Source organism: Sander vitreus, chromosome 13, assembly GCF_031162955.1.
Source record: "Sander vitreus isolate 19-12246 chromosome 13, sanVit1, whole genome shotgun sequence".
NCBI lineage: Eukaryota > Metazoa > Chordata > Actinopteri > Perciformes > Percidae > Sander > Sander vitreus.
The window spans coordinates 21,288,497-21,308,271 of record NC_135867.1 but is presented as its reverse complement, the minus strand read 5'-3'; the positions used below and the strand labels follow the sequence as shown (position 1 = coordinate 21,308,271).

Sequence of the window (19,775 nt, the reverse complement as noted above, 5' to 3'; positions counted from 1 at the left end):
GTAACTGGGTACATTTACTCAAGTACTTTACAAGTAAGTACACATTTGAGGTACTTTTAATTCACTTGAGTATTTCCATTGTATGCTACTTTGTACTTTCTACTTCACTACAATTCAAGAGGAAATGTGCTTTCTAGTCCACTACATTAGTTGTACAGTCATAGGTAGTTACTAGTTAACAAATTAAGACTTTTCATATAAAACCCATGTAAACCCATTGTAAGCTTGTGCGGGCTGGGAATAGTTGCATGACACAATAATTACATTTTCATTTGTTCGTTCATTCCCTTATTCATTCATAGCTATGAGCGTATTAAATACAATGCAATGATATAGATTACACTACCCAACAGTATGGCAAATAATTAAATCTAGCTCCACCATGACTTTTTCACTAATGCATCAGTAAGTTGCTCTGAGTACTTTTACGGTGTTATGCACCGGTAGTATCCCTTTAAGGACAATTCACTACACTATTTTTACTTGTAGCTGAGTATTTTTACAGTGTGGCAGTGCTCCTTTTGCGTAAGGATCTGAGTATTTTCCTCTGCCATTTTCATTGTAGTCTGAACCACAGCATTGATTCTCTGCTCTAACCCGATTGGGCCCAACTCGCTGAGTTCGGGTGGGGCTGTCATTTCTCAAAGATTTCCCCGGGCTTGAATCGGGTCAGATTTTGCACATATTTTCCAATATCATCATAGTCTTTGTAATGAACACAACCTTCTGTATATCAATTCAACTTACACGCATGGATAATGAGCAGTGGAAGTTCAAGTTTTGAATGGGCTCAGGCCCAAGACGCTGGGTGGATCGGGCTCGGATCAGGCTTGGACAAAAACTATGTGGGTTCATGTTGGGTCAGAACAGATTTTTTGGGCCTGATCATAGCTCTAGTTTGAACATCATTTAACAAAATGTGGAAAGTTAAAGATTAGAGCTTTAAAGGAATTCATAATTTTAAGGTAAAATAGGGAAGGGTCTGACCATCAGGGTATCCATACAGATTGTCCACAAAGTTGGAGATGGTGTAGTCAAACGAGGCTGCTGATATTCCGTCTTCTCCTTCACTGTCATCAACAAATTTCAGGCCCTCTCCTTGGTTGACGCCCAGCAAAATATCGTAGTTCAGGAACTCACCCTGGAGTCACGACAAACACACACAGCATGACATGACGTGACAGCACAGAATTATGGGTGTAAATCACAAGTTTCATCAGATACCATTATCGATTATATCGATTCTTTCCTTTGGTCAACGATACGATATTTGCTGATAGCTTAAAGTCTGTCACAATACAATTTCGATTCGATTCAATGAAACAATATCATATGCCAATTTAACACAGTTTCATTCATCAACAAACAAAAGCAACTAAAATATGAAAAGCAAAACAAATTATTCTTTTTAAAGCTATAGTACGTAGTTTCTGTCGCTCCCATGAGGAATTCTAAGTAATGACAACAACACTGTCGGTGCGTCCACATGATACAAGCCTTACTTGATCGCACACGCCCTCCCACCCCTCCGCGATGCAGTTGCTAGCAGCTAAGGAGGACACGGAGGATTAAAAAAACATGATGGACTCTTCAGAAGAGGTAATTATCTTCACTCGAGTTTCTGTGCAGGAAAGTCACCGGACGCCACAATCTTCTGAACATAGTCATACTGAGAAATACAGACGGAGTTGTGTGGAGCTGATAGTCTTAATTAGCTTTGTAGCAACTCATTTGGCAATGGTTGAATGTAACAGATGTTTATTATTTTCAAAAAGTTACGCACTAAAGCTTTAATAAAAAGTATAAAGATAAAGTACGATTCTAAAGTAAAGGGCCATCTTACAGACGATGTGTATCGATATTTTCACTTTGCACCGATAATATGGGATCGTGGATCATTGAATCGATATATCGATCCAGATCAATGTATTGTTACACCCCTACACAGAATGTAGCAGTAATTCACCCACAAAATGCAAAGAAATGATCAAGACAAACAATGCGATCATTCGCTGGATGACATCCAGTGAAACCAGCTCTGACCTGCTGCATGAGGATCTCTGGGTCGTCGGGCACCACGTCCCCATCTACCACAGGTCCGAAGGCGATGTGGTAGCGTGCAGGCTGGATGTCTTGGTCCACTAACTCCCGGAAACTCTTCCTCCTCAGGCATTCCACCAACTCAGCCATGTCCCCCAGAGTGCAGCCGACCTTCCTGGCCAAGATCTTGGTGTACATCATTGGTCGGTAGTTGACTGCCCAGCTGGAGATGGCTGAGCCACTCTGAGCAATGGCCCTCTGGAACAGGCCTACACAGAGCAGGACCACATACAGCAGATATAGCTTCAACAGAAAACACTTATTCTCTCTCAGTTCAGCACCAATCCCCCCGACATACTTTTGCTAGCAGCAAATGGGGTCTTCAAGGCCTTACAGTGTGAGTGCTTTCAATAATGCATATATGTTGGAGGAGGAGCAATTGTAGAAAGCAAGAGGACGTAGCTGGATTCATAGTGGGAGAAAATCTTCATGAACATCAGGGTAGGAAAATGAAGTGCATCCATTACATACAATGAGAGACAGCAGCAAGAAAGATGGTGGCAACTCTACACACAGCATCGGGCTTGATGGGCCGTGTTGGATGAAGTGCGAAAAAGAGACAGAGAGAGAAAGAAAACTGATTGCACTGTTGCACCGCTGCACTGTTATGTAAAGTGGCTTGCTGTCCCTCTGTTTTATCTGCAGATTCTGTCATTAATAATTAAGGCCCCCCACATTCTGCATGTGCCCCACCCCCGCTCCTCTCCCTGTGAAATCAATTAAGAAGCCTCTCAGCTGCAGCTCCAGCTCTACCCCTCATCTCATCTCTCTTCTGCACACACACACACACACACACACACACACACACACACACACACACACACACACACACACACACACACACACACACACACACACACAGTACCTAAAAAGTGTTCACCCACCAACTTGTTCTGCACTTTGTGGTGTTACAGCCAGACTTGAAATGAAGTAGTGCCACAGATCTATGCACAACAACCCATAATGATAACATGGATATTTAATCTTCTTTTTTTACACAACATGAACTGTTCACATGAGCAAAACCATACCAGAAATAACCCAACATTAACCAATCAAAAGATCCAAAATGACCCAATTCTTAAGGGAATTTCAAGTACAACTAATACAACTAATAGGCAAATTTATATATATATATATATATATATACACAGTACTGTGCAAAAGTATTAGGCAGGTGTGGAACAAATGCTGTAAACTAAGAATGCTTTCATTTAATTTCATTTAATTTCATTTATTATACAGGAAAATTTAAAAGCAACAATTAATAATTACAATAAACGGGCCTGACTCAGTTTAAAAACTGGTTTACAGCAGGGTCCTGTTCTGCAGCAACATAGAACAATGAACACAACCTCGGCACATCCACATAGGACATCACCTCAAATAATAATAATAAATAATAAATAATGATTGTTTATTTTTATCAATTTACAAAATGCAAAGTGAGCGACCAAAAAAACATTGAAATCACATCTATATTTGGTGTTATTACCCTTTGCCTTCAAACCAGCATCAATTATTATAGGTACACTTGCAAAAAGTCAGGGAACGTTGAGGATCGTAGACGCAGTGGTCGGCCAAGGAAACTTAGTGCAGTAGACGAAAAACACATCAAGCTTATTTCCCTTCGAAATCGGAAGATTGCCATCAGCTCAGAACTGGCAGAAACCAGTGGGACCCAGCTACACCCATCTACTGTCCGGAGAAGTCGGGCCAGAAGTGGTCTTCATGGAAGAGCTGCAGCCAAAAAGCCATACCTCCGACAATGAAACAAGGCCAAGCTATTCAACTATGCACGAAAACATAAGAACTGGGGTGCAGAAAAATGGTAGCAGGTGCTCTGGACTTCAAAATTTGAAATATTTGGCTGTAGCATAAGGCAGGTTGTTTGCCTTAGGGCTGTAGAGCGGTACAATAATGAGTGTCTGCAGGCAACAGTGAAGCATGGTTGAGGTTCCTTACAAGTTTGGGGCTGCATTTCTGCAAATGGAGTTGGAGATTTGGTCAGGATTAATGGTGTCCTCAATGCTGAGAAATACAGGCAGATACTTATCCATCATGCAATACCATCAGGGAGGCGTATGATTGGCCCCCAAATTTATTCTGCAGCAGGACAACGACCCCAAACATACAGCCAAGGTCATTAAGAACTATCTTCAGTGTCCTGGAAGTGATGGCATGGCCCCCACAGAGCCCTGATCTCAGCATCATCGAGTCTGTCTGGGATAACATGAAGAGACAGAGGATTTGAGGAAGCCTACATCCACAGAAGATCTGTGGTTAGTTCTCCAAGTTTGAAATAACCTACCTGCCAAGTTCCTTCAAAAACTTTGTGCAAGTGTACCTAGAAGAATTGATGCTGTCTTGAAGGCAAAGGGTGGTCACACCAAATATTGATTTGATTTAGATTTCTCTTCTGTTCATTCACTGCATTTTGTTAATTGATTTTAATTAACTATTAACACTTCCATTTTTGAAAGCATTCTTTGTTTAAAGCATTTTTTCATACCTGCCTAAAACTTTTGCACAGTACTGTATATATATATATATATATATATATATATATATATATATATATATATATATATATATATATATATATATATATATATATATATACACACACTACCGGTCAAAAGTTTGGGGTCACTTAGAAATTTCCATTCCACTCCATTACAGACAGAATACCAGCTGAGATCAGTCACATTGTTTTTTTTAATCAGGGCAGCAGTTTTCAGATTACATTATGTGTTTACATAATTACAAAAGGGTTCTCGACTGTTGTAGAAAGAAGTGACTCTTTAATGCATTATCTGATTATTGCCCATTATCAGCAACCATTCATCCAATGTTCCAAAGGCACATTCTGTTTACTAATCTGATATCATTTTAAAAGGCTAACTGAGAAAACATTGGAGAACCCATGTGTAAGCACATAATGTAATCTGAAAACTGCTGCCCTGGTTAATAAAAACAATGCAACTGTTCAAGCTGGTATTCTGTCTATAATGGAGTGGAATGGAAATTTCTAAGTGACCCCAAACTTTTGACCAGTAGTGTGCATATATATATATATATATATAAAATTATTATTATTATTATTATATGTTTTAAATAAAACACCATCCACCATCACCCACAGTATAATTTGAACACTAGTCTGCTTGTGTGAGTATTTGTTTTTGGTATGCAAGACAGCCAACATTAGCTGGCCAACTGAAAACCACTAACAACTTTTGCTGATGCTATCCAATTATTGAACTGCTTTGTCATGTCCTCCTGAATGTTTTCTGACTCAAGATAGACAAAAAGATGTGTGTTCCCATGCACACGCTCAGAATTTTGATAATCTCCTTCACACGTACAAATATATCTTGTATTTTATTTTATCTGTCCCAGGTCAGTTTGTCGGCGTGAAGGTTAACAGTTCAGTAATAACATAATCTGAATTCTTGGTAAAGTGAAGTGCCTTTTACATTCTGAGCTCTACTCACATCAGAGGATTAGTGAACAAACATCTGGTGGGTATTTTAGAGATCTGCCATTCAAAAACAAACAAAAGAAAGTACAGTACAGTCCTTAATAAGTAGTACATATACTGCAGTGGTTCCAGAGGTGGTGCCTTGAGGATGCCACAAGAATTTTTATATTTATTTTTTCAATAACATGTCATCAAATAAAATAATGAGCCAATGTTTAAATGAACAGTTACTAGGATAATATAATGCGTATCAAATTGAAGAAATAAATATCTAAGACAGCATTTAAAACCCAGCTAAATATGCAGTTATGATGCAGCTGGTAGCACAATTTCATAGTTGCCGGTTGTCATAGCAACCCAATACATCTTCCAGTACTCACATTTTCCGGATGCACAGAGGTAAAAAATAATGACTCAGATTAGTGGCCAAAAGAAGTAAAATACATTCCCCTATCCACTAAAGGCTGTAAGCCAGCTGTCCCACACCTGAACCACTTATCTGCAGCGAAAAATGTCAAACGCGCGAATGGTGCCAAAGAAGTTCAAGAGACATCTCGAGACAAAACACCCTCATTACCCAGCAAAGATACTGAGTACTGCAAGGGACTAAAAGAGGTAAAGGGAAAAACAGAATCAGTGATTGATGTCATATGTGTGTTTTTCATGAAAAAAACTAAAATGTGAGCAAATTTTACTTTCGAACAAAATTAAACTCGCACATTTCTATTCATTATTTCATTGTTAAATATTTCATCTGCAAATCTGCACAGCTAAATGACCTAAAACAGCTGACTGATATAATTCTTTTTTTTTTTTTAACCTTTATTTACCCATTGACCATAGGGGTGGTGGGTGCCATGTAAAACATGACCAACTCAACTCAACAATATGCTGCAATTATAAATATGTATATTTCATATATTTATATTTATCATTTATCACAACCTACCTGCCCTTGTTTTATGACGAATGTTGGTTGTTAAATGTAAGTTGTTGTTATGTTATACACAGAAGTGTGCAATATAGTTTCTTTTAAGCACCACTGGGAGGGGCAGTCACAATTGTGTTGTATTCATTGTAATATAATAATAATGGGAAGTGCTTATGATGATGTTCTTCATTGGAAGTCAAAGTCAAAGATATAAAAGTTAGGGTTAAGTATATATATATATATATATATATATATACACACACACACTGTATCTATTCCTAATGCCCTGTCCAAACAGCATTAGTTTTATTGGAGAAAGTCCATTTTGTCAGTGCAGTCCAGTGATCTCGTTATTTCGTATCTCTCGTATCGTTATTTGGGATTATTACGTGGCTTGTATACTGAACTGATTATTGATTTATGGCAAATAACATACAATGTTCATCCATGTGTAGCCCTGTCCAGATTGAGAATCTGGTTTTCTTTCAAATACCTCAATCTTTGCAGTTTTGCATGTTTATTGAAAAGAAATACATATACTACATTGCTGCAAATAGTGGATGACTAATTTTTTTAATATTGCATCCCTTCACTTGGGGGAATAATATTGCCAGATTTTTTAAATCTGGTTTAGGCAGTTCATTGAAATTACTAACATGCGCTGTGAAGAAATACACTACCCACACTGTCCTGAAATGGTAATCCTTTTTGAGCAGGGTATATGACTACTAATGTGACAATGGCAGTGAAAGAACCTTACCTTCGGAGTGGTGGGAGAGGATGAGAAGGTTCACACAGGCGGCACCAGCGCCCGAGCCAAAGATGGTGATTCTCTCTGGGTCTCCTCCAAAGTGGCCAATGTTTTCATTGAGCCAGCGCAGGGCCTGGATCTGGTCCAACAAGCCATAGTTCCCCTTAGCAGACTGGTCCCCTGTGCTCAGAAACCCTGCAGGGTAAATTATAACAAACACACAGAGGAGAAGAGAAAGAACATACTGATTGTGTGCAGGAAGAGGAGCAGGGCAGAAATTCAGGAGCACAGGATAACATAATCCTGTGTGTTTATTGGCTTTTTAAAAAGAAAATATCCCACATCAACAGAATATGGCATCCTGTCATTGTCAGGAACTTCTCAGCCTCCAACTCATCGCAAGTCTGAGAAGATTTTACACAGAAAGCTTGCCAAATTACTCATTTTTAATACCCACGCTTGGAAAAACAACACAGTTAAGAGAACTTGTCAGCAAAGAGAAGGAGGAGAGCAACAGAAGGCATTTCACCTACTTCCAGGACATACATTTACACAGTAGGTGCACACCCACAACAAGACAAAATAAGCTGAACAAAATGTCACACACAGAGACACACACACACACACACACACACACACACACACACACACACACACAATTCTTTGTTCTTATGATAGGGGATTACAGTACTGTACATTACATGTGTTTCAGGCAGCACCAGGCTATTTCACACTGCAGAGAACTGGAGCTTTTCAATTTTTTGACGGTTTGGATGACTTCAGTACTCAGAAAACATCTGAAGTGATTTCAGTAAACGGCATTCTCCTCAGATTATTGGCTGTTGGGGCGAAGGACATGATGAAAAAGTAAAAAAAAAACAACATCTGCACCCACCTTCATGGCAGCCTACTTATCTCTTAAGTTTCTCATATGAATTGTGCTGCTTAGTTGTACATATTATTCCTTCATGGACATTTTTGTGTGCCACTTCTGATGCATGAGCAGAATTTCCCAGCAGTGCCCATAACTCACACTAAAACTTCAGTTTTTCCTCAGTTAAACTTGCAATAACTAATTATTTGGCAGAAGAAACAAGCTGTAAACACAACACTAACATATTATAGAACCTTTAAAAAAGTTATAACCCTTGATATTTTCATCATATCAAAACCAATTTCTGGTACTGTTTATGTCTTGGCATTTGTTCTGCTATAGCCCGAATGTTTTATGAATAGCCCCAGATCTCTCGCCCTCTCTCTCTCTTTTTTTCTCTCTATTAAGTATAATAATATAAAAAAGCCCCAGAATGGCACATGCAAATAAAGAAAACACATATTTTCCAAGGCACTCGCAGTTCTTACATTTTTTTTGTAGAACTCATGGTAGAACTGTAACTTTGTCCAGTAGCCTATATTTTTCCAAGGCGAATAGAATGGGCAGCTATGTGCGGGGTCTGACCAACATGTTGTATTTGTTGCTATCACCTAGCAACCGTCTCTACGTGAGGAAAGCTGTGAAAGGTGTAATTTTCAGAGGAATCATAGCCAAATCAATCTAATACACTGATGCCATTAACACAAAGTTAAGGAGCGCAATACTAATGATTGTGTTTGAAGTTCCTGTGACGTGACGTTTCCAGTCTACGGTTCAGACTCAAACACACGGAGCTCTGAAGCAGACCCGTGCGTCGCTTAGTGTCCACTCTCACTGTAAAGAGATGAGCATGGCGCCTTCCGTGGTCTGTGCAGCTTCAGGTTTATAATGGACGCGCCCTGCTGTGGACATGCTGCGGCAGATGTGTCAAGTTTATGCTCCGTGTATTTCTGCCGTAGTTTCGGTTTTCCACCTCCGATGTAGAGCAGCGTACAGCCACTTCCATAAACTTTGTCTCACTCAGAGACCAGAGACCCAAACGGGGCTCTGTGTCTGTCAGAAGGTCTGAGATCTACCGTATCAGCAGAGCAATCAAAATCAAAATATCACGACTCCTCCAAATCTCAGAGAACACAGATGGGATGAGTTATATTTTGAATGTGCACAAAGTTTTGAACATGAGCAGAAATCTTGCTCAAACACATCTGAAATATTACAGTCCAGGGGTTTATTAATTAATTAAAGAATGAATGAATGTGTCATTGAGGTGAATAATTTGGCAAATGCACATTTAAGGAGGTTACATCCCCAACAAAAGATGCAAAAGAGGGAGGAGTAAATGATGCCTAGGCTACATGTGTGCTGACTCAGATATAATTAGAAAAGTTGATCCAAAGGAGAATAAATAGTTGAAAGCAGGGTGACCCCAGACCCCCAACATCATAGGGTACCACACAAATCTGGAAGCAAAACCTTGGCCTTTGGGTTGCCAGGCCAGTTATGATTAGGCCAAATATTGGTGCTATTTAACCTACATCTACAAACTGGGCAGCTAAAATAAACATGCACTGGCTATTAACAAGCTGGGCAAGCCAATCCCCGTTTTGCATTGCATTCAGTTCAGTTAAATGGATCCGGGCTAAACCCTGAACCTCCTCAAGTCCTAGAAACGCCCCTGACCGCAATGAGTTTGAAATGGCCTTCCCAGGCATCCACTGACTTGTTTGCCATTTAGCTGCTTTATAAAGCTAGACAGTCTTTGTGTGGGTTGAACTGAATAGTTTTTTTAAAACCTGGAAGGCAGACAATACCATTCATGTACGGCTTTATACTTTACAGTGCAATCATTCTATGTCACCTAAATGAGCATATTGGTTGAATAATACAAGATATACCACTATACAAAAGGTCCTGGTGGATTTGCATATGATAGAAGACTGGACTATTGGCCTAGGCAGAGGTCTGTGCTCTTTGAGTGCCCTTCTAGTTGTGATGTGTCTCTATGGCATAATCTCACATTTTAGTATGTTCAGTGAATACTGTTAAGGGATTGCAATTCAAACGTTTCCTTGTGTGGGGATTGAAAAAGAGTGACTTAAGGGCAGTTGGAGTGAGTGGGACAGCCATAACGTTCAGTGTAGGGAGTACACAGTGACAGATGGTAAGAGAGGACAGTCAGCACGTTGGAATGATGATGGTGGTGATGATAACCTGCCAAACTGACCTCTCCACAACAATCAGCGTGACACACGTCTCACTCCACACTCTTCACTGTACTTACATTAGAGTTAACACTCAACAAGCCTGGAGTGTTTTTGGTAGGTTCACATGGATTAATTATGGTTCATATTAGAGTGTGTTATTTGCTATTTGTTATTTGCAGTGGTTAACATTTGGACAATATTTATGAATACCAGCCAGCAAGAAATACGAGAACGATATGAAGTGGTTGCACATATTCTTTTTTTCAAGGGGTAGACTGAGGTGCCTGGTGTCTCATTAAGTTTATTTTGGATAGGTTCATCCCTGGTCAACAGTTTTCACTAAGTACATTTAGCAAAAATATTTTAGACTATATAAATGTATCACATTTAATGAATATTCAAGAATATTACATGCAAAAGACAATAAGGATAAAAAAGACACTTTTGTGTCTTTATCTGGATGTCCACTGAGGGATGAAAACACCTCAAACTTAGTGTTTTCATGTTGGTCCACAGATGCAGTGACTCAGGCTGTCTGAGACTGTCATGGGAGAAAAAAAATTAAAAGGGCACCAGCACACAGAAACTTTTCTAGAATGTAGGGCAGCCTATATGGCACTGCATCACATTTTATCTACTGGAAGGGCACGCTAAAGGGCACTTTATAACAGTTTCTCCATTTAAGGGCAGTGCATCACATTTTCTTTACTGGAAGGGCACCCTTAAGGACACTTTATTATGTTTTCTCTACTGGAAGGGCACCCTAGCGGGCACTTCATCACGTTTTCTCCATTTAAGGGCACCCTAAAGGACACTTCATCACGTTTTCTCTATTTGAAGGGCACTTTATCATGTTTTATCTGCCATAGGGGCATCCAAGAGGGCACTTTTGCAGGTTTTTTTTCATGAGTCCACCAGTGGTTACCTGGATGTTGTACAATGCCAAATACTAGGGCTGTCAGCATTAACGCGTTAATCGCGATGCGATTAATTGTCGAGCATAATGTGTTAATTTTTTTTAAATCGTATTAATCGCATGCTGCCATTTATTAATTTATTTTCACTTCACTCGGCTTTGCGTCGTGCCTAACAGGCTACTCTTTTGCCGTACTTCCTCGTAACACATCCTGCTGCTGCAGGAATAGCAACGCGGATTTCGGTGCCTCATTCTGGTGCCACTGATATGTCTGCACTTCTCTCTGATGCTCTGAAAACAGACGTTACAGGCAACAGAAACATTGCTGCACATGACGCTAGTTAACACTATACTCAACAGCAGCTAACGTTAGCCTACCGCTAGCTAGTAGCTGGATTAAACACGGTTACAATGCTGACAGCTAACGCTAAACGGCGTAAAGTGTGTCTGTATTTCACTGTAGAGGATTCAACACCGGGATGTAACAATCTGCAGCTGCTGAAAAACACAGACGGTGCGTTCAATGAAACTGGTAATTTACAGCCTCGTGGTGCATTCAAAGTTGTTGTTAAATTCAAATGTGTGACTAGATTAAATATATAATAAACAAATACAAATCTTAAAATCAAGTTCATAAAGTCACTTTCTTTGCATTCATTTGATTCCCAAATAAGATCCACTGGTAAGAATGGCTTTCCATTGTTAATATGTACTTAAAAACAGTTCTGAAATGCAAAATAATAGAATTTTAATCATGTGATAAAACATGCGATTAATCGTGATTAACTATAGAAAATCAACGATTAATCGCGATTAAGAAAACTTAATCGTTTGACAGCCCTAAAAAATATGGACGCTTTGGCCAGCCGTGTTTGCTTATATTCCTTCACATTATCTCAGAATCACAACTAAATTATCTTTTCATCTTGAGAGAACAAATGAAAGCTTAAGTAAGACTGATAGTTGCCTGACACAGGTCTGTACAACCAGTCAACATTAACAATAGTCTTTTTCTTAATTAATGATTATGAGATAATGATCATGAGAACCACAATTTGATTAAATTGTGATCTAGAGATAACAGGATTACTAAATTTATTAGAAACCACAGCTGCCCTCAGCTTCCATAGTGCAGTGATTAGTGTTGGAGGGATTATTAAAAACATATAAATCTTGTTACTTTAAATCATATCAATGCAGAAATATTAGCTTGATAAGATTACTCCCAGTAATCTAGATATAGTTTGCATGCTATTGTGCAATTGTATTATCCTTAGATCATCCCAGCAATTGACTGGCTCTTAGCCTGATGTGACTCTGACCTGGTAATGTATCAGCGCTGACCTGTGCCACTTATCAAAACCATAGGCATGTGGAAGTGTCTGCTCCGTGGCTGCCCAGCCGAGTGCTGAGCTGCTTGCCACAGTTGCCTGGCAACTGTCCAGAGCTTCAAGCAAAATAATATGGACAGACACTCACAAAAGCACTTGCATACACACATTCAAGCACTTCCATAATCAAGTACACAAACCGCTGCATGCAAGCGCACATGAGCACAAAAACGTTGTTGTTGCACACACACACACACACACACACACACACACACACACACACACACACACACACACACACGCAGTTGAGTGCATGAAATACCATGCTAGCTTGAGTGAGCCCTTAATGACGCTCTCTTTGCAAGGGCAACATGAAGAGAGGAAAATTTGGTTTATCTTCCACCATTGAAGATAAGTCAAACAAGTTTTCTCTTCTTCTCTCTCAGTAAGTTTTCTTTCTGACCCCCCCCTGCATCTGCTGAGTTGGGCTTCCTACTGACTTTAGCGCTGAGAGCAGCAGTTTAGGAGGCTCATGCATATTCAACACTTGCTTTAGGTAACGGCCAGGGAACTGTGAGGAGAGTCATCAACCTCTAAGCAAAGATACAGGCTGGAGACAGTGAAGTGAATGGATGGAAGACAACAGGGGAGTGGTGAGCAACTGATGGAGGGAAATTTGAAACAGAAATATTTACAGCCTATTGTATCACGCAGTGTCCTACAAAAAGTCCCCCAAGACCGTCTGATAATAACTGCTGCTTCTGCTCATATATCTTTCCTGTCATAGTTTCAAAATGGTATCTTATAAAATCATGAAAGCATAACGCATGCTACCACTGAATGGAAAAAGAAAATGGTAGGAACACTTAGTGTTTCGCTAATGTACGCTGATGAGATGAGTCATGGTGAAAGCCATTATCCCTTATTGATATTGTATTGCCTCAGCAACAGGAAGATGTATTAGTAACAGACGGACATGTATCAGGAGGATCTTTTAAAATTTAGAGACAAGAGAGGTGCATCATACAAATAAGGGGCATCAGCTCCACATCAAGAGGATGTTTTCAGTATTTTGTGCAGTATATTTAGCTTAATGCAGTACATCCTTTAGTGTCGACCATCTCTGTAAAAAAATAAATAAAAATAAAATATATATATATATATATATATATATAATAATATGTATATATATATATGTATATATATATATGTATATATATATATGTATATATATATATGTATATATATATGATATATATATATATATGTATATATATATATATATATATATATATATATATATATATATATGTATATATGTGTGTGTGTGTGTGTGAACAGAGAAGAGAGAACAAGAGGAGAGGGAGGGAGAGAGGGATAAAACAAAAACAACAGGTATTAAACCGAATATTGCCCAAAGCTACTGTCAGATCACAAATAACAGAGAGGTGAAAGGAATATATTGAAGGGCATATTATATAATTTCACTGTGACGTCACACATGAGATGATTACAGTTGTCAAAAATCAGAGGGAAGATATTGCCTTTTTATACACAGAAAAGGTGATTGAAGAGAGGAAACAAAGCAATGTTTCTGTATGAGTCGCAAAATGAATCAAGCTAAAGTAGAGGCACTATTACAAAATAGGAAATAAAAACCTGAGCAGATGGTGAATGTCTCCTGCACACGGAAGACTAAAGAATCTGTTTTGATGATTGGAATAAAGTGGATTGATTATTCAGTATTGTGCGGCAACCTTGGGGATGATCTACTTTGTATGGATGCAACCGTGAATGAATATAACTCTTTGCACCGTATGCAGTATGTACTGACCGGGTGGTGTTGATGGCGCAGTGGACATGACACATTCCTTTGGTGTGGGAGCGCTGGGTTCGATTCCCACTGCAATACGTCAACTAATGTGTCCCTGAGCAAGACGCTTAACCCCTAGTTGCTCCAGAGGCGTGCAGCCTCTGATATATAGCAATTGTTAGTCACTTTGGATAAAAGTGTCAGCTAAATGACATGTAATGATAAAGTCAATAACAGCACTGATTCTGATGGGATTCTGATGAGTTTAGATATCCTAAAAATAGGGTGATTTTTAATGATAACATTCTGTCTTGCTTGAGACTAAAAGTTTAAAGCATTGCTACTGTAGCACCCCCTGGAGGCTGTTTTTTCATTTCTTTCCACAATATAATAGTATTTGATTCAAAGATCTGCTGCTGTACTTTACAGTTTGCACTTTCTTGTTGGATTATAAACATTTTTACACAAATCTGTTAAGCCTCCTGGTTGGCGCTAGTAGTTTAATGTGAAGACCTGCTGGCAGGTCCATTTCAATTATGTATCCCTCTTTATGTCAAGTATACCTAGAAATGAAATTATATTGTAATTGGGCTTTCTCCTGCCGAACTAATGTCATTTCAACACACCACCCATAGGCTTCCAATGTCATTGTATTTATTACCTTACTCATCTCACTCAATTTTTATTCTCAAAGGTCCGTTCAAATAGCACCAAGCTGTGCAGTAAAACCAGGCTGTCATGCAAATTTGAGAAGCAATGCTTCAAACATTACGCTGACACAAAGACGTTTCAAAGCGTTTCATAGAAAGTTCCATTTCAGAAACTTATCATTGATGAAAATCAGTCAGTGAGAATTAAAAACAGATCAAATTAAATGAATTGCAACTCTTAAAACAGAGCCTTTTTTACAGCCAGAGCTTTTAATCACAAAGGTGATCATACAGACCTAAAGCAGTTCATTATTATTGATATGTACTCATTAAGCATATTTTCCGATGCATGTATGAATTCAACTCGCCACGTGATTGTTAATATTCCATAACTCGTTGCAAAGTCTTATGTAATTGTAGCAGTGGTGTAGTCGAGTCACTAACTGCCGAATCCGAGTCAAGTCTTGAGTCCCCAGTGTTTGAGTCCGAGTCTGAGTCACCAAAGAAGAGTCTGAGTCGAGTCACCATTACCTGAGTTTGAGTCTAGTCACGAGTGAGAATAGCGACTCGAGTCAGAGTCCAGGACTCGAGTTCTCCCTCACTGGCCCCTGCATGAAACAGTTACAGACTAAATACTGCATATATCAATATCTTATATCAAATGTTTATGACCTATTGTACATAAAAGTAGTCAGAAACTTCATCCAACTTCTGAGTCCTATTTTATGAATGCTCAAGTCCAAGTCCAAGTCATCAGTGTGCCAGTCCAAGTCAAGTCATGAGTCTAGAGAATAGCGCGAGTCCAGGACACAAGTAATCCTTCACTGAATTGCATATTTATTACAGTGCATTAACACTGGATATCATACCAGCAGTCCCTATTCACTGGCTACACTCAAAGTTATTGGTGAGTCATATTAAGGATTTTCCAGTGTGTGGCTTGGAATCATAGTATTTGAGTAGATTATCATTGTTACAAATTGACAACATATTTTACCCTATATTTGTTTAAAATGTGGGCAAATTGGCACCATTAAAAGTTTGCATAATTCACTACTTACAATTCCTCTTTGAGATGTACCAATGGATGTACAGACAGCTATTTCTGGATTACTTTGATACTGAAGAAAACTTTTGAAGTTGGTTCTGGAGTTATAAGGAGAGCCTTTTTATATGATTATAATGACGTGTAGTTGATATTTTAGGTACTCTAGAGACCTTTTTGAGTTTGATTTTGACACTTTATGTGGTGCGTAAGATGTCGAGCTGCATTAATTATCTTCCTCGGATTTGATTGGTCCAGCTGTGCAGCTTGCTGCCAGCCTGGGAGGCAGATTGGTGTCAGTTTCAGTCAACATATCTATAAGTCATACTAGTGCTCAATGTGAACTTTGCCTTTACTAGTACAGTGCCCATTCAAAATGTGCCTGTTTGGAACGGGCCGATTGCTTGGCCTCCTGTATTGCTGCTTGCTCCAGAACCATTGTACCCCCCAAATTACTTAGAGAAGGACCCCAAACCACTTAATATGCAACTCCACTGTAGCCTACTACTGACGTACAGTGTACTTCTACTTCAGAGGAAAACATAGTACTACTACATTCACCTGACAGAGAACGTTCCAGATTCAGAATTTACTCACAAAATATCACAATTAAAATGTGGAGTAATCACAGACATTTGCCTCATGGATTCATGGCGGTGCGCCATGCACCACCCAATCCGGCTCGTACCGACGGTAATGTTATTAGTGTTATAAGTTAGCAGCACACTTCAGCAACTGGACCCAGGGTGATTCTGAGTGAGAAGGAGGAAGACTGCTCCCTTTGCCCGTTCAGCTCCAAAATGATGTTATCTTCTGCTGTGTGCTTAGAAGTGGGGAATTTACAGCTCACAGCAACTTAATACAATATAGTGTCTGTATCTAGTGTCGGCAAAAATGTCTTTTTATTGAGTTTCCTCTTAGCGAAATGCTCTGAGTGAATTTAAGCTGGGCTTTTATTGTGAAGGGTAGAACTGCCTTTTTATTGAGTTTCTTCTTAGCGAAATGCTGAGTGAATTTAAGATGGACTTTCATTTTGAAGGGTAGACATGGAAGAGCTAGCGTTATGGCAGTGTTTTTTTTTTCAAACCTTTATTGTGCGGTAGTTTAGTTTAATTCACAGTTTATTAATATCCAATGTCCAAACTGCTCCAAATGTTCCAAATTCCAAAGTTAATTGAAAGAGGAGGCGATGTGAAGGAGGACAAACACACCTCTCATGCACACATATAACATACATTTAACCACACACGCACGCACGCACGCACGGACGCACGCATGATGATTGGAGGCAACTGTTCTTGGCTACAACCTGAAACTTCTGACACAACACAATTTTACCATCACATTCGTCACACTCCCTCATCACATTCTACAAAATCACACTTGCAACAAGTATAAAGCATATTGTAGCCATTTCTGCAAAGGGAATAAGGTTTCTTACGTTTAATTTCCAAATTCTTGGTTTGCACGTGAACCTAGTCACAATCAGAATGATACTAAAGCAAAAATTATTATGTTTTTCTGTACTATCATCACAGCCGTGCACTGTAGGCAAAATGTGGGGAAAGAAAAGTTAACGGTTGCTTGCAGAGTGGGAAGATTGTGGCTCTGTGCAGGGAGTGGGAGGTGTGTTTCATTTTCATTCAGGGACAGCTGAGTTGTGAGGCTAAAAATTAATTGACAGTAAAATCTGTGCAGGCTCAAAATACTGTTTAAGTCACATTTGAAGTGATGTTTTTGAGAACAGGCAACTTGTTGCGCTTCCCCCAAGTGGTCAAAAAAAATCTAATCAATAGACCGCAAATCAAATAGATCACCAGTATTGATCTATTTGCGATGTTAGCATGAACAAAACATGACTTATTTTCAGAACATTGACAGCACAATTAGTTTATGTTAAACCTATCTAAAAACCTGTATTTATCTCTCTTAGACAAAAGTTATGAGTAACTAAGTTATGTTGAGCCACAAAGTATCATCCGTCACAATTGGAAATGCACATTTGGGCAGGATGATAACCAAATAACTACTAAATAGGTTACTCTTATACTTACAAGTTAAAAGCTGAAAGTGGGTAGAAAGTGCTAAGAAACGTTTTCAGAAGCGTTTCATCTCTCTTCCTGAGGTGAAAAATGTTCTCACTCTCTGAGCCCACGATGGTGGGCCTTTCCCCAGAGTTCATTAATTAGTTAATTAGTCTGAACAGATGGCTGTGCAACACAAATCAGAAGGCTTTCTGGGCCTGGAGCAGGAGGAAGGTAGGAGAAGGTGAGCCGAGGAGCACTCTGGAATCTCAACTGTCACCAAACCTTTGAACCAGGCAGTGTGCGGCAGACATTTTCTTTTCATTCACCCATTTTACCCCACAACCTCAGGGCATATCATGACTTAATAAGAAAAGTATATCATTTGCTGGGAAATTACATATGTAAGTGTCATAGTGGAGTGAAAGTATAAGGCGTTAAGCCATAATATGGAAGGGTGCTGTGGTCACACTGCAGGAGCGTTTATTTGAATGAATACTTTGCATCACTGCAGATTTAAAAAAGCATTTCTGACAGTTTATTTTTAGACTGTTCCCATCTCCCCCCTTCTGTTTCCTTTTCCCTCACTGTCTCTCTACGACTCTCCCTCGCTCATCTGTCTCTGTTCCCTGCTCTCTCTTCTTCCCTTCTTCCTGACTCCCTATCTACCTCTCTTAAAGGCGCAGGCATTGTATGAAATGAGGTTGGCATGTGTAAGCTCCTGTGTGTGTAAGTACAGGATAATACTAAAGATTAGAACATAAAACTATTAAAATACGGTATGCTTGTGTTTCTCACTTTGACTCAAATTCACAGTGTCAGAGAGGCTTGCTATTAAAAATTCAGATGGATGGTGCATTATTCATATATATATTTTACGCATGGCACGCAACCAAGTAGCACACACACACACACACACACACACACACACACACACACACACACACACACACACCCACACACACTTACACACTGTCACATGCACAAGGAGATATTTGTGTGCACATGGACAAACATGCATGCTTATGCTACACAAACATACCAAAACACGCACACAAGGATAATCGCCTTAGTACAGTAACCCATTTAAAGCATATCTGAGAGAGAGAGAGAAGGAGAGAGCACACATTTGCCCACATACATCGATTTTCAACAATGTTAAAGGAATCGAGGACACTGCGTCACCCCTCATAATCACTCGGCAGCATCGCTCTCCATTTCTATGTGTATGTATTTTGTATGCATTTTAATGTTTGTGTGTGGAATTTCAGTGCAATAAACATACTCTACAATATACAAGCAAACTTCAAACATCTCCAACATGAATCACAACGACAGTGTCAATGTAAATTGAGACGTCGGTAAAGGGAGCAAACAAAGATACCACAGAGGAGCGTTTTGATTAGTGTGTAATTTAATACTACATTCAACAAACCTGATTTCAAATTGTGAACAGATTCTCACAATTTGTTATCGGTCACGATTTGTGTGCCAGCTGTGAAAAAGACCTCACAGCAAGCTATAATCGAGCAGGATAAAGCTGCAGGTCCTAGTCCTCATTTCACTAACTCTCAGTTTGTCCTTGTCCCCTGTCTATTGGCGCACTCAATAACGCTCTGGATCATGTTACCCTCTGTAATACTCGCTGCAAC

At 39.3% G+C, this 19,775-nt stretch overlaps 1 protein-coding gene across 4 annotated transcripts in view; it reads right to left on the bottom strand.

Moving 5' to 3' along the window:
- Positions 1–19,775, bottom strand: part of nlgn2b (neuroligin 2b) — a 43,067-nt gene that overhangs the window by 3,065 nt on the left and 20,227 nt on the right. For all 4 annotated transcript variants that reach the window (XM_078265792.1, XM_078265793.1, XM_078265794.1 and 1 more), the window contains 3 exons: positions 7,276–7,461; positions 2,044–2,309; positions 988–1,141 (listed from right to left, as the gene is read on the bottom strand). In XM_078265792.1, the coding sequence (XP_078121918.1) occupies positions 988–1,141; positions 2,044–2,309; positions 7,276–7,461 (606 nt within the window). The remainder of the gene's footprint in view (positions 1–987; positions 1,142–2,043; positions 2,310–7,275; positions 7,462–19,775) is intronic.